General features: G+C 34.2%; 3 protein-coding genes across 3 annotated transcripts; 2 read left to right on the forward strand and 1 right to left on the reverse strand.

Moving 5' to 3' along the window:
- The first annotated feature begins 3,584 nt into the window (after positions 1 to 3,584).
- LOC145014415 (uncharacterized) lies at positions 3,585 to 5,073 on the forward strand. The gene is made up of 4 exons (XM_078972782.1): positions 3,585 to 3,699; positions 4,097 to 4,169; positions 4,263 to 4,634; positions 4,710 to 5,073. The coding sequence occupies exons 2-4, from the start codon at positions 4,121 to 4,123 to the stop codon at positions 4,952 to 4,954; spliced, it is 666 nt and encodes a 221-aa protein (XP_078828908.1). The 5' UTR covers positions 3,585 to 3,699; positions 4,097 to 4,120; the 3' UTR covers positions 4,955 to 5,073.
- A 1,526-nt stretch (positions 5,074 to 6,599) lies between these two features.
- Positions 6,600 to 9,543, forward strand: LOC145016394 (ferric reduction oxidase 2-like). Its single transcript, XM_078974723.1, has 8 exons — positions 6,600 to 6,795; positions 6,881 to 7,160; positions 7,417 to 7,651; positions 7,732 to 7,780; positions 7,886 to 8,059; positions 8,134 to 8,377; positions 8,495 to 9,201; positions 9,285 to 9,543. The coding sequence occupies exons 1-8, from the start codon at positions 6,600 to 6,602 to the stop codon at positions 9,422 to 9,424; spliced, it is 2,025 nt and encodes a 674-aa protein (XP_078830849.1). The 3' UTR covers positions 9,425 to 9,543.
- A 37-nt stretch (positions 9,544 to 9,580) lies between these two features.
- Positions 9,581 to 13,267, reverse strand: LOC145017646 (uncharacterized). Its single transcript, XM_078975635.1, has 4 exons — positions 12,811 to 13,267; positions 11,713 to 11,888; positions 10,669 to 11,627; positions 9,581 to 10,576 (listed from the first exon to the last, which is right to left on the reverse strand). The coding sequence occupies exons 2-4, from the start codon at positions 11,863 to 11,865 to the stop codon at positions 9,823 to 9,825; spliced, it is 1,866 nt and encodes a 621-aa protein (XP_078831761.1). The 5' UTR covers positions 11,866 to 11,888; positions 12,811 to 13,267; the 3' UTR covers positions 9,581 to 9,822.
- Between the last annotated feature and the right edge of the window lie 2,323 nt (positions 13,268 to 15,590).

The raw sequence follows: 15,590 nt of genomic DNA on the forward strand, positions 1-15,590 counted from the left end.
GTTTTAATAAATTCTAAGCAGTCAACCGTGTCCTCTACAGAAATTTCACTCATGTTTTCGTCCTCGTTAAGCTCAGATGCATTTTCAACATCAATTTTGTTTTCTGAGCTTACGTTGGCGTTTAAAGAGTCAAATTTTTGCATGGTTTCGGTTCTCAGTTTAAGTCTGTCATTTTCATCCAAAAAAATTTTAAGCATGTCCTTGTGGTCTTTGGATTTAATGAAGGACTCAATTTTGTCCAGTCCATACATGTAGGTCGGATTGACATCATCAGACGATATCACACTCTCACAATTGTAGGCTTCGGCATCGATTTCATCCTCCTTAAACTCTAGGAAGGGCAAAATCATGCGATGGATCTTTTGGCCTATTTCACAATTCAAGTGAAGCTGAGTAATATTAGAGTACAAACGTTTAGCAATTAAACAAAAAACATTCCGCTGTTTTAACAATTTTAAATTGTCTCTTTGCAAATAAATGTTTTCGTCTTTAACTTTAACTAATTCTGACTCCTTTAACTCGATCCACATTCTCCGCTCCTCACTTTTCGACGCCACCCTGCTCAGTTGATCAGTTAGGTTAGAATTGGTGACTCGAGTTTGAGTTAAGCTACTATCTAGATGAGAAATTCTTGTATTAACGTTTTTTAGTTCTTTCTCATATGAGGATGATGGTACTTTGCATGAAATAAAAACATATTGTACCTTCTTTATCAGTTCATCGAGTTCATTGAATTGCTGGCTGAGAGGTTTGGCCGTAAAGCACGTGTCCTCCTTTACCTTCAGTCCATCGCTTCCTCCATCGGTGTTGTATCCCCGCATTTGAGATACATCAGTTACCATGAAGCATCTTCCTCCACTTCTTTCCTCCTTAGCCACATAAGCCTTTCCATGGGTAGGCTTCCTCACTTCCTCGTCTTCTGAGTCGGTAGACCAAACTTCCGTGCTACCGAACTCGTCATCATTAATAGAACCCTGCACAATGAGAGCATTAATAGAAGGGTTAGCGGTAGACTTCTTCTTTCTTAACTCGTCCAATCTTTTCTGCAACACAGCTTCCTCATCATTTCCATCATCCTTTTCAGCCATCTTCTTAAGAACACAGTCCTTAGCATAGTGGTTTTTCCCACCACAGTAGAAACAGCTTACTCCGGAATCGCCATCCACCTTCGGTTCCTTCTTGTGCTCCTCAGCCTTCGGTTCATTGTTCACCTTTTCAGAGCTGTAACTCCCCTGCCAGTTTCGGTTTTTGTTGCTGGGGAATCTCTTCTTTATGAACCTCTTGGGATTGGACACCATCATGGCATAATCCTCAGACGTGAGATCATATTCCTCCAAGTTGAGATCTTCATCTTCCATCACAACTTTACTTTTAGATAGGAGGGCCATCGAACCAAGACTAGAGACGACGTTCTTTTCTTGCAGCACAATCTTCTCTTGGGACTTGAGAATACCCACCAGTTTCGCCAAAGAGTATGATTTAAACTGCTCATGGGCTTTGACTGTGGAAACCACTGCTCTCCATTCAGACCTCAGACCATTCAAGAAAGTAACCTTCTGTTCGATAAGCTTCCTTTCAATATCGTGTTTGATCATCTTGCTGAGTAGATGATTAAAGCGATCAAACGTCTGGGTCACGGTTTCTTCGACCCCTTGCCTGAATTCTCCAAACTCAGATAAAAGCAAAGTTTGAATAGAATGTTCAAGATCCTCGTCTGTAGAATACAGTTCACGAAGTCTATCCCAAACTTCCTTTGCCGTTGTGCATGAGTTGACCAATCTGAATGTGTCGGACTGAAGGGCGAATCTGATCAACCTTAACGCCTTAATATTGCACTGGAATTTGTCCTTTTCATCTTGTGCAATATCTTTCACGTCCTTTAGCAGATCATTGTACTCCTTTTGTGTCTTAATGATTCTGGACGATGCAGAATGAGAGAATGGTCCATTGATGATAGCTTCCCATATGAGGTACCCATTATCCTTCGATCCAATCACGTAGTCTTCAAAGTGATGTGCCCATACTTCATAGTCATGGGTGTATAAGATTGGAATCTTTGTCGTCGAACCGATGCTGTTGGAAATATTAATAGGATTTGATTGCGTCGCGTCCATTATGATTGTAACAACCTGTTCAAAGATCAGACTTGTAATAAAGCAGATTAGGGCAAAACAATAAATATCAAGATACGTCAATAAAGAGATGACGGCTCAATAAATATTGATAATTGCGGAAAAACCCTAATGGAAATCTTTTTTCACAGAAAAGATGTGTATTGATTACACAGCCTCCAGCTCTGATACCACTTGTTGAGATTAATTCAACCTTTAATCTACAAAGATCGATTAGATCTTGAACAAGTATGTAAATATAAAACTGAATGAACACAATAATAAGAACAAGTCAAGAAGGAATCAAACGTGTCGAATGATTTAAACAAAATCCTCAGAAGAGCTCTATTAAGAACATCAACTGTAGAGGATTGGAAGGTTACAAGAACGATTAAAGAAACCTGTTATCGTCTAGATGAATCGCTATCCTTGTTTAGATCTCTAAAAACTTAACCTAATATGCATGCAAGCGTAAACTTATATACAAAACATAAAAGGTTCACGGTTGGACAGGCCCAAACCGGAATGCAAAGAAACTTATACTATCGAGCCCAAAAAGACGCAATCTTTAAAATAATTTTCAGCCCAACAGGACGTATGGACAGTGTTATTCTATGAGAATTATTAAGAGAATATATTGTTTAGTAATCTGAATTGGTTCAACCTCATACAACTATTGTAATTTCCATGCATTCTCACTAATTCTTATTTATTTTTGTTATCATGTATCGTTTTTCACTTATTTTCATTCTTACAGAATACGACTCAATTAACATTTTGACAGAATGAGAATAATAATAAAAAGTCTATAATAACAATTTAATTAGTGTGAATGCGTAATAATGACAATTATTATGTACAATTGAACAGATTTACATTATATGTTTCATCGGACCAGTATGCTAGAGCGTTTAAGTGATAGATTCGAAATGAGTGACCCGGATTCATTCCCTTGTTCTCAATTTTTTTCTCAATTGAAGTTTGAATCCTCCTCCTCCCTCTCTCTCTCTCTCTCTCTCTCTCTCTCTCTCTCTCTATATATATATATATATATATATATATATATATATATATATATATATATTCCTGTCAGATGAATTTTACTGTCTAACAGGTTTAAGTTGAGTTTATTTTAAAAAAAAAAGATCTAAAACGAAAAAAAAAATAAAAAAATAAAAAAATAGAAAGATATAAGTTCTTATATTAAATAAATCCAATTTACTTGTTGGTAATATGTTTCATTGATAAAATAAAAAGAAATATATAAAAATTAGATTTTGTTTAAAATATAAGTATTTCTAAAAAAATACAAGGCTTTGTATTTGTAGTAAACCGTTGTTAAGATCCTTTTTTAACATGAACGGACAAAATTTTGTGGGAAAATAAATTGATGTAAATAATTGCCACTCCGTGGGCAAAACAGTAAAAAGAAAGAAAAAATATGACCGTTGTGAGGGAGTCTTCTCCCTTGTTTATATACCGAAGGTTTCAATAAAATATTTTACAGAAAAATCGTATTCGATCAAAGAAATTTTGCAGTTCAAAGCACAAAATCTTACTCTCTTTCGCTCGATCGCTATACTAATCTGTAAGTGTTCTTCTTCCATGAAACCCTAATTTAGTCTGTCTGTATGTTAGTAGTTGAATTACAGATATCAATTTGTTCGTTTAAAAACTGATTTCGATTTTTCGTGTTTAGTTTCTATTTTTCGTTGATTAAAATGTGTATCTGCAGCGCATTATCGCGTTTATTAGTGTCGAAACGTCTGGAGTTTCTCGTAGGTGAATTTCGGAAACGGAACTTCAAATTTTCAATGAATCTGACCTATCGATAAATGCTCTTCGTTAGGGTTTCAAATCATTTGAAATCGCATTTATTCTGCGTGTTTTACATTCTCGAATTTGATTCACCGATTTCCTCATATACGATTAATCAATCCGTGTTTTCTTCATCAATGCCTGAAATCTGTTTTTGCCGACTGCAGGAAATCAAATCGAGATTACAAAAGATGGCGATGAATGTTATTCAAGATCAGAATTTCAGTGTTCACTTCAACGGTATGTTACCTGATAAAATATTTACAATCCTTTTACTGTTTCCCTTTTTGATTGTAATCTAATATCCATTTTTGATACGATTGTTCCTTTCAGGTGTTAAGACTGTTCAGAAGAACAGAGTAGGGGGTCTTGGAGGAAGGAAAGCACTTAACGACATCTCAAACTCTGGAAAACCACCTGCACTCAACACATCAAGAAAACAAAATCCCAAGAATGTGATTCCAATTGGGGAAGATCTTGGTGTCTCCAAGAAGACTCAAGTTAGTGGCAGGAAAGCACTGGGTGACCTTACAAACACGGTCAAACCATTGACTCAGCAGCAACAATCTTCAAAGAAAAAGAATCAGGCAATAGCTGTTGCAGAAGAACGATTCCTTCATAACCATGATGAATGTGTGAAATCACAGAAGAAATCTTTGGATTTGGATTTTGATCAGTTCTTGAAGAACATTGGGCTACATGAAGGTAATGTCATAAATTTTCACTTTTGTTTATCTATTTTCAATGGAAAGTAATTAGCTAATAAGCTATGAATTACAGATATTTGTTGTGAATCTGCGAGATGCAATCAAGTAGCAAGAAAACCAAGGGATGAAAATTTGTTTGTTGAGATGGAAATGGAGGAGATACTAGAGCCGATAATAGAAGATGATGGATTTGGAGAAAGATCCCCAATTTTTGGAAGCCCTAATTCTCCAAGAATGTGGTCATACATGAAGAAGGATTATGATGAGTTTCCTAGCTTCATCTTGACAGAGACACCAAGAGGAAGAGGGTCAAAGTAAAATGGAATTTTTTTTGTATTAGTTGTTGTGTGCAGTCAAGCTTTTGACTTTAGGATTTATGTTTCTTATGTTTTGGGCAACTTGGTTGTTTGTGATTAATGGATAATAATTCTTGGTTACTCGGCAGTTTTTTTAAAAAGGAAGACTAAATGATACATTTGAGTGTCAGAAATCAAGATGAGGATAATTTGTTAAAGACTATTTTTGTATATGAAATGGCATGATATTTAAATGGATAGGTCAAACTCACAAATAGGGTTCGGTTGGTTCATAAATAAATGGGTTGAAAATCTCAGCCCACCCAACCTTTGTTAATGGGTTGATAGACATGTTTATTGTTTTTCAATATTAAAAAAAAAATCAACCATAATAAGTGCGCAACACCTAACATGAGAAAGTATTGAAGCAAATCAATTTCAGTTGTAAGAAAATCAACCATCACATCGTTGGAAGAAGCATTATCCAAAGTATAATTGAAAGCATTTTTTTTTAATAATTCCCCAATCCTTTAAAAGGCTAAAAACATAATTACCCATAGCAACACTCGAGTGTGATAGAGGCAAAAAAAAAAAAAAATGAAATTAAGGATTAGTTTTCCAAGCACAACTATCAATGAAATGAGTTGCCAAAGATAGCAACCATCGGTGGTTATAGATGCCAATAGTCCAATGTTAAACAAAGTCACAATAGTTGTAGCTAATAAATTCACGACATGTAGAAGGATTAAAAGATGAAACCCTACTATTTATTATTATTATTATTATTATTATTTTTTTTTTGGCGTTTCAAATTTCTAGTTGCTAATACACTTTTTACACTTATAATATGTTTCACCATTTTCATCAGGTTTGAGAAAGTCAAAGTGGGGCTACACTTTTCATAAGCTTTTTATGTGTGAATTGTCATAAAATATAAAAACTAGAAGCTAAAAGTTCTTCTAAAAGCTATCAAAAAATATTGAAATTAATGATTTTTTCATATAAAATAAAAACTTCAAGTTTGTACTCTCAAACGTAAAAGGTAGAAGCTAAAAGCTCTTAAAAATTCTCAAAAAACATATCACCAAACATACATTTAGTTTCGAGTCTTTAGAAAACTCATTGTTTCACATGACGTAACATGTATTTATGCCATTTAGGATCATTTAAAGGGTCAAGACCATTTTCTTATAATATTGAAAAAATTACAAGATAAGATTTTTATCAAGTATTTTTGAATGATCATGTATTAAAAACGACATAAGCCCTAAGGATCGTCAGCAAAATTCACATTATCAAATGTAAAAGACATCTAATAAATTGTTTACTCCCTCTGTCAATCAACCTATGAAAATCTTCGACGTTAATTTCAGTAGATACTCATCTTACGTTAACATAATTTCCAATAACAAACAAAATAAGGGAATGTGCAAAATACCACATAATTTGACTAATCTTAAACCTAATATGAATTGTCATTTTTTGCCCAGTGTGAAAGCAAGCTCCTAATTTGTACTACAAATCCCCTCTTGAATCTTAACCTTTCCGGTCTGACTACTAATTTATCAAAACCTCGCACCATTCCTATATTAAAGGGTCTCTTCCATTTCACTTTCCATTCAACAACCTCAAATACATATACACGTACAAACTTTTGCAAGAAACAAATGGAAACAAATATTCAATCTTTAGATCATACACGTACAAACAAGATGATTCAACTCACAATAAAGGTAATGGTGATCACCATCTTCTTAGGGTACATAATGATATGGGTGATGATGCCTACAAACACATTTTGGCTACATTGGTTACCTCGTATCCATTCTGCCACTAATTCATCCTATTTTGGTCAACAACAAGGTTAGTGTAATCATGTCCTAGTAATTGATAGATACCATTAAAGTAATTATCTTAATTTGCTTCTAATAATATATATATATTTCAGGTGGAAATATTCTAATATACACAACCCCAATACTCCTAATTGCAATTATGTCATGTATATACCTTCACCTTCAAAACAAGCTTTCACACCATCAAAGTACACCCAACAACTTATGGGGACAACTAGCGATTGTGAGAGGTCCTCTTGGGATCATTAGTTGGACAGAAGTGTCATTTCTCATCATGTTTGTGGCACTTTTGGTTTGGTCTTTCTCGGCTTACTTACATGCCATGTTTGCCAATATCACTACACAATCCGCATCTAAAATGGGCGAAAAAGTGTAAGAAAATTCAAAATCTCACATCCGTTTAGAGTTAATGACTTATCAGGATTGTCGTTTTGATTGTACACAATAGATCCTTAAAGTTAACATTCGTGTATAGAAAATGTTAAACCATTAAAAATGGTGAGTTTAAGGATCTATTAAAACAACAATGACCAAAAACATGGTTTCTTACATATATTTATAAAATCTAAAAGCTAGCATCCCTAAATAATTACCATTATTTTAAATTAAATATAATATTTTTAACTAGATGGGAAGTGAAGTTAGACAGCATAGCATTGATGCTAGGACTTATTGGCAACATATGTCTCTCCCTTTTATTTTTTCCGGTGACCAGAGGGTCACCGGTGCTCCGGCTACTTGGTCTCACATCAGAATCCACCATCAAGTATCACATATGGATCGGAAATCTCACTATGATGTTCTTTACTGCTCATGGTTTATGTTACATCGCCTTCTGGGGTACAACACACCAAATTTCACAGGTAAGACAATCAAAACCCTAACCCTAACCCCTAAACCTTAAACCCTAAACAATCAACTGAAGATTGATGTGTTGATGTAGATGATGAAATGGGAGAAGATCGGGATATCGAATGTGGCGGGCGAAGTCTGTTTATTTATAGGAATTGTCATTTGGTTAACGAGCATATCGCGTATCAGAAGAAATATATTTGAGCTCTTTTTTTACTCACATCACCTTTATATTCTTTTTGTAGTGTTTTTTATACTCCATGTTGGATTTTCTTATATTTGGATCAGTCTCCCAGGTTTTTACCTCTTTCTAATAGATCGAATCCTACGCCTCCTACAATCCCAACAAAAAGTCCGTTTAGTTTCGGCACGAGTTTTACCATGCCAAGTTGCAGAATTAAACTTCTCCAAAACACGAGGTAAATCGAAATATTTTTATACTTTTTAACATATCGGTTGAGTAATTTTTTTTATTTTTTTTTTTTATTTTCAGGGCTCAAATATAATCCAACGAGTTTAATTTTTGTGAATGTACCTAGTATATCAAAACTACAATGGCATCCATTTACAATAACTTCTAGTAGTAACTTGGATGATGAAAAGTTAAGTGTTGTTATTAAAAGTAAAGGAAGTTGGTCACAAAAGCTTTATGAAAAGCTTTCAATGCCTTCACCAATGGATCATCTTCAAGTCTCGGTGGAAGGGCCATATGGGCCTGTTTCAACTAATTTTCAACAGTAAGCAAACATTCAGCTATTAACCAATTTATTTATTTGTTATATAAAATGGTCAAAATCGAGAAACTTCCAAAACTTTTATGATTTAACAATAAAAAATTATAAAAATTAACACAGGTATGACAAGCTTGTGATGTTCAGTGGTGGAAGTGGGATCACTCCATTTATCTCCATAATTCGTGAGCTTCTTCACATGGAAAACAACAACACACCACAAATTCTCCTTATTCCATCTTTCAAAAAATCGGAAGATCTTGCGATGCTACAACTTATCCTTCCTGTTTCACCCACTACACTTGATATATCTCGCTTGAAATTACAAATCTGCCCTTACGTAACACAAGAAATAGGGCACACAACTGAAGAACAACACCTTCACAAAACAATATGGTTCAAATCGAATCCCCTTGATGCACCAATTTCTCCAATTTTAGGGCAAAACAACTGGATTTGGTTGGGAATGATAATCGTGTTCTCTTTTATCATTTCCCTTGTGTTCATCGTGGTTTTTACAAGATTTTATATATACCCGATTGATAAGGGTACAAATATGATATATTCGTATTCTGTAAGGTCGGTTTGTAGTATGGTGTTTATATGCACAGCTATATCTGTAACTGTATCTATCGCTTTTCTGTGGAACAAGAGACGGAATTTGAAAGAAATGGGGCAGATTCAAATGACGGATTTACCCTCGCCATTGGCGTCTCCTGGGTTGAGTTCTTGGTGTTATAATGAGGATAGAGAGATGGAAAGTCTTTCTTATGAATCTTTAATCGGAGCTTCTACTAATGTTAACTATGGAGAAAGACCAGATTTCAAGAGTAAGGAAATTAAGTATATACTTAATTATTATTAATTTATCACTACGAGTTAGTTTTATAATCTTTTATTTTATAATATGCAGAAATACTTACAGAATGCGAAGGATCTAGAATTGGAGTTCTTGTAAGTGGTCCAAAGATGATGAGGGATGACGTGGCAGCGATTTGCTCATCTGGGTTGTCAAAAAATATTGTTTTTCAGTCTATCAGCTTTACCTGGTGAAAGAAACGGGAATATTTCTTTATAAATTATACAACATTATGTAAAAAAAAAAAAAAAAAAAAAGTTTTAGAATACAATGAAATATATACCTTTCTTTCTTTCTTTCTTGAATTGAAATTTGCATTGTGTGTGTAATGAAGAAAAAAGTATGAAGTATTTTAAGAAAATAAAGTTCTGCCTTGTGTGATTAATTTTCTCAATTTCACATATTACAATAAGAACAGAAACTCAGAAGACAATACGAAAATTTGTCCTAAATACCCCTACCAAGTTCTAAAAGTACTCAAAAAAAAAAAAAAGTTATAGTAAAGAAAACAAGAGGATCAACAATTAAGAAAAAAAAAAAAAAAAAAGTCTCTTATATACCAACTAACAATCCCCTTGTGAATCAGAAGCAATCATTCAACTCCATCTCCAACTGGATCTTTGAAGTACCTATTTTCATTTCGAGTGTACCTAAACCCATTATCTTTATGATAATACCGAAAACGCCCTCCGTATTTTTCATCATATTGACCACTTCCTTGTGGTGGATACCTTCCAGAACGTGAAAAATTAGGGTAAAAATGATCACTTGACTTGATTCCATTTCTTCCAAGATTATTCCTATCTCTAGATTCACCATTGATATTGCTATTGTATTTATCAGCCCTATGAATATGAATATGATCTGGACTTTCTCTTTCTCTTTCTCTTTCTCTTTTTGTATCCACTTTGCTTTTCTTCTGAAAATTCCACGCAATTGGAGACTCTGACCTTGATCTTGACCTAGATCGTTTTCTAGATCTTGAAAGATGGGGCCCACGGGTGAAATTAGGAGAAAAGGAAGAGACTTTTCTTTCTTGATCATGACCATTGTAGTCTTCACCTCTTCTTGATCCTTGTTGATGAAACCCTAATCCACCTTTAACTCTCTCACGACTATAAACACCATAAGATTCGTTTCTTTCTGGTTTTGTGTTAAATGTCTTGTAAGAACTTGATCTTTGATTGTAACCTCCAATCACATGTTTTGGCCTGTTATTAGAGTACCTGTGATTCTGAGTGTTTCTTGAATCCCAACCATGGTATGATGCTCCATCTCTTCCCGTTGACTTTTCTTGACCAAAATCCCTCTTACCCCTTGAATAAGACTCTTGAAAGTTTTCAGATCTGGATTCAAGAACCAAAAAGAAATTAGAAGAGAGGAAAATTATGAAAAATACTGGATTTTGTTATTTGTAAAGAACATAAAGTTTACCTACCTGCTTCTATGAACACCAAAAGACGATGTTCTACCCTTTTCTTGAGAAGGTTCTGGAAGCTGGTTTGATATACTTGGGATGTTTTTCTTATCATTTTGTTCGATTTCATTGTTGGGTTGTGTTCCAATGACTACTTCATTGTTAACTGATTCAATAGCATCAAAGTTATCTTCATATATGTTATCGGACTCATAGTCCACACACTCGATTTCTTCCACTTCATTCTTTTGCCACGTGTCTCTTAACTCACCATCTTCAACAGGAGAATCATAGCCTCCTCCTGCTTTGACTTTGTTTGACCCACAGCAATCACTGAGACGATCTTCTGAAGAAACCTTGTCATCTTGACATGATCCACCTTGTACTACTTCAGAAACAGCCTGGATACCTTCAGACTTATTATCTATTGCATCTGATTTCACCTGTTGAGAATCATCATCTTTTAGATACCCTTTTTCAGAATGAGGGTCAACAAGAATATCACAACAGGGTTCTTCCCATTCATCCATTACAGTGTTCAAATCCCAATGCAACCTAACATCTTTTGAAGGAACAGATGTTTTATCACCATCCCCATTTGTGATAACTGGGAATGTGTTATCTTGAACTGATGAATCATCTGAGTCGATAGGGGCAATATCGTCTTTTACAATTACACCTTCGGTGTATGTATCAACGACTCGTGTTGTTGTGTGTTCTTCGACTGCAGAAGACTCCATGGGATCTGGGGTGTCATAAACAGAGGTATGGCATGCAGCAGCTGCAAGAAGTTCTATACCAAAGAAGTCATTAAGATCAGGAATCTCTTTCTCATGATGAGGAGAGGGAGAATGAGGTTGAATTGACTTATTAGCCCTTTCATTGCTGAGAGATGGAGACTGAAGCATAAGAATTCTTTTCTTTATAGGAACATCAACTACTTCTTCACCAAAGTGTTGACCAAGAATGACTACACCAGACTAAAAAGAACACAAACAAGAGTAAAAATCATGTTGCTTTAGAAAGATATATGCACTACACAAGTAAAGAAATATAAAATAATACCTTTTCATAATCAAAAGCTACAGATTCCTGCATTTTATTGGCTGAATTGCTTGCTGCTGGCTTCCTTGGGCGCCTCATCGTGCTCCTATGGCCCTTTTTAACAGCATTCCATGTAAGATCTGAGTTGATAAACTTCACAAGTTCCAGGTCCATTGGTTTTGTATCACTATCAGCTTCTGTTACATGGAGACGACTTGTTATTAAACAAGATTCAACCTTGTTATAAGTCACAATATATTATTCAGAACAAATCAATCTACCCAACATCAAGGACCCACATATGTAAAATTACTACGTCGGCTTTAATCATGGTGTCTAGAGTATTTTGACCAGATTTATTAAAGCTATTGGAGGATCATGATGCATCAAGAACATTATCGGAACTCCAGAAGAGAAGTTAGAAAGTAAATCCTTCATTCAGTTCTTAAGAGATCTGTTCATGTGCAATATATCCAATGAGGTGTTTTGATAAGGTTTAAATATGATTAGGGATGAAACCATATGTGCACGCCAATCAAAGAAGTAGAATTGACGTCAATATGATGTTTCGTTAATGGAAGATAGAGGACGGTTTTTTTTATGTGTGATTATAACCATCCATTAAGTTCTTTATAGATCTGGGAGACTGGCAAAAAAAATCCAGAGGAGTTGGAGTTTTCTTAATCCGATCCTCAAAACACGATTCGATGGGTCAGATTCTTCTACGAACAAGTAGTGAAACGTCGCAGATCAGATCAAGGAGGTAAATCAAAGTCAAAACGACGTTCATATATGAGACAAAATCACAAGTTTTTTGTAGTTCTTCGTGGATCCGTGCCCTATGTAGAAACAAGCGTTCCTTCGGGAATCCCCTTTAGCTGCTTTCGATGTCAGGATATTTAAATCGTAACGCACAGGTTCTCCAGTTCATCGACTCATCAAGTAAGCGACGCATCTTCGGTAAACAAATCCGGAGACGAAGATACGTGTTAGATCTAATCATTGGAGGTCCATCAGATGTTTATGTGCATCGATCAGACAACCGCGAATCCTCTTCTTTCATTGGGAAATAAACCTAAAAACACTGAAAATTACAATACTTATGTGTTCTTTCAGTACCTGTGTTCAATGTTTGAGCTGCCTTCAGATCAAAAACCCAAATTAAAAACGTCTTCTTTTCTTCTGATTTGAACAAAAAACCCTCCGTCGATCTTCAAGTACATCCAGTTAAGAGAACCCTCGAGCTGGTAAACGATGGCAGAAGACGATCTATCTATCTCTTAAATCAAACAATCGTGAAAATCCTTGAAGTGGTAGGCGAAGACAAACGATTCATGGTGATATTAGATCAAACAATCGCTCGATTTGCTTCAATCAAACGCCAAAATCAGCCGATCGAACGTCGTTTTCTTCAACCGTCGATTAATTTTAATACTCGAGAGATCCGAACCTTTGAAAACTTGTGAGGTTGATAATTGGCAGGCTGCGGAGTTGATTGGAGAAATCGACGTATTTATGGGCGGAGGTGTTGGCCAGATACCCTTGAATTTATCGTGAATATCGAAAAAATTGAGCAACCTCCAACATCTACTAGAACAGGTCTTATGTTGTATTTCATAGGGGTATTTATAAACTGATTAATGTCATATTGAATAATTAAAATTAAATTGGATAATTATTTTTTAAAATTATACATATTATTCATCTAATTGTATTTCATCAAAAAAAAATTAAATTTACTACAATTCGACTTTTTTAACCATTTAATGGGTGAATATGTAGATTGTAGAGAATGTTGGTAAAAGAATGGTGAATAATTTATTTTTATTTTTATTTTTGGCAGAATAGGAATGTAAATCAGGCAAAATGTCATAAAAACCCCTTATATTTGTAAGTTTTTGTCTCTTTTACCTAAAGTAAAGTTGAATGTTAGGTTCAGGTTTATTAATGTCTCAAATTTGTAATATTTTTTTTTAATTTTATTTTCTTTTACAAATTTATTTGGTAAAATTAAAATTTTATGTCAAACTTAATGGTTTTAATAAACTAGAAAACCAAACTTAAGAGTTTTTATGAATTAGAAAGAATGTAAAATCAAACATTCTTATCGAATGAAGGAATTTAAGAAAGCAAATGATAAAATTAAAAAAACAAATTGCAAACATCAAGTTTTAATGAACCTAAATTCTACTAAAATGTAAAAACTGATAAAAACTTACAAACTTAATGGTTTTCTAATTATTTCATGCGGGAATAAGTAAAACTTATATTTGGTTAACAACCTTAATGAAATTATAATTATAAAAAGAATTATTGAATTATATGTTTTAATGAACTCGATATTCTTTGGCTAAGAACAAATATTTTATAGGGATAATGACTTGAAAGGGTAACGAACTTTCGACTTTTGTCACATTTAATCACTAAACTTTTTTTCGTTATCTATTTGCCATTGAACTATTGAAACTGTTCACATTTTACCCTTATGACCGGCTATTGCCGGTCATAAGGGTAAAATGTGAACAGTTTCAATAGTTCAATGGCAAATAGATAACGAAAAAAAATTTAGTGACTAAATATGAACAAAATCGAAAGTTCGTTTCCCTCTAAAAAGTTCAATGACTAAATGTGAACAAAACTCCTCTTGTATTATGTTTTAGCAAATTATTTATTTTTGTTAAATTGTTGCAACATTTGTTGATGAAGAAATCTATGAAATAAAAAAAAACAAAAAAACAAAACCCTGAAAATATATTTAAAAAAAAACAAAAAACCAAAACCGAAATAAAAAAACCAATGGTTTGACATTTTCCAAAATAAAAAAATCAAAATTTCCAATCTGATTTTGGTTTTACAAAAAAATGAATCATTCTCACTGATGTGAATTATGACCATTGGTTTGGCATGCGAAATTTGTGACATCCCATGAATATGTAGTTACAACATCATTTGAACTCGTAATTCATAGTAAGGGGTTAGAGTATCATCACATGAATACGTAGTTACAACATCGCCTGAACTTGTAATTCATCGCCTACAGGTTATGGGTCTGCTAGTGTTTCCACTGGGTTGTCTAGAATAGTCCATGGTCACCATCTATACTCTGGTAGATGACTACATCGCCACATTGCTGGTTAAGGTTATGGTATCTCCTTTCATCCTACATCACATATTCATCATCATCTATTTACATAATTATCACCACCTTTCTATCATCACCTATCTCTCATCATTTTATTTCATCACACACTAACTATTTCATCTACCCATGTTTCATCCGCAACATATTTGTAGATATAAAATAAATATATCGTTTAAATCTTTTAAAACATGTATAAAATCGTTCATCCAGCATAGACAGCAAGTATTCAAATAATATGCACACATAGCACGTAATTTATATAAAATACTTCATATCTATGTGTAAGATGAAAGTAACTATTGATGGGTTTTGGTCATAAGACATCCTATGTGCTCATACAAACCCTAATGCTTGGATCTAGGTTTCTCTATTGTACATGCAAGTTATCCAAGACTATAAACCCTAATTCTAGCATTCAAGTGATCATATTAACATAAGAATAGGTTTATAATGTTACCTTGATTGTTATGTAGCAATAACAATCCCAAATCTCCTTGTATTGACTTAGGAAGGCTTAGAGTCACAATTGTCACTCCTCTAATGGCTTACAAACACCAAGAGAAAATGGAGAAGATATGAGGAGAGAGGGGAGGTATCAAATTCGTCCCTAGAACCCTTAGGGAAGGTCTTACACGAATTCATGAGCCAAGGGGGTTTATATAGGTGTACAGATAGGGTTTCAGTCATTATCCTTATCTAGTTGTTTGCTTACCAAGCAACCCATAAGATAATCCTTGAATCCTTATCATAATCGAAT

Source organism: Lactuca saligna, chromosome 9, assembly GCF_052625555.1.
Source record: "Lactuca saligna cultivar CGN05327 chromosome 9, ASM5262555v1, whole genome shotgun sequence".
NCBI lineage: Eukaryota > Viridiplantae > Streptophyta > Magnoliopsida > Asterales > Asteraceae > Lactuca > Lactuca saligna.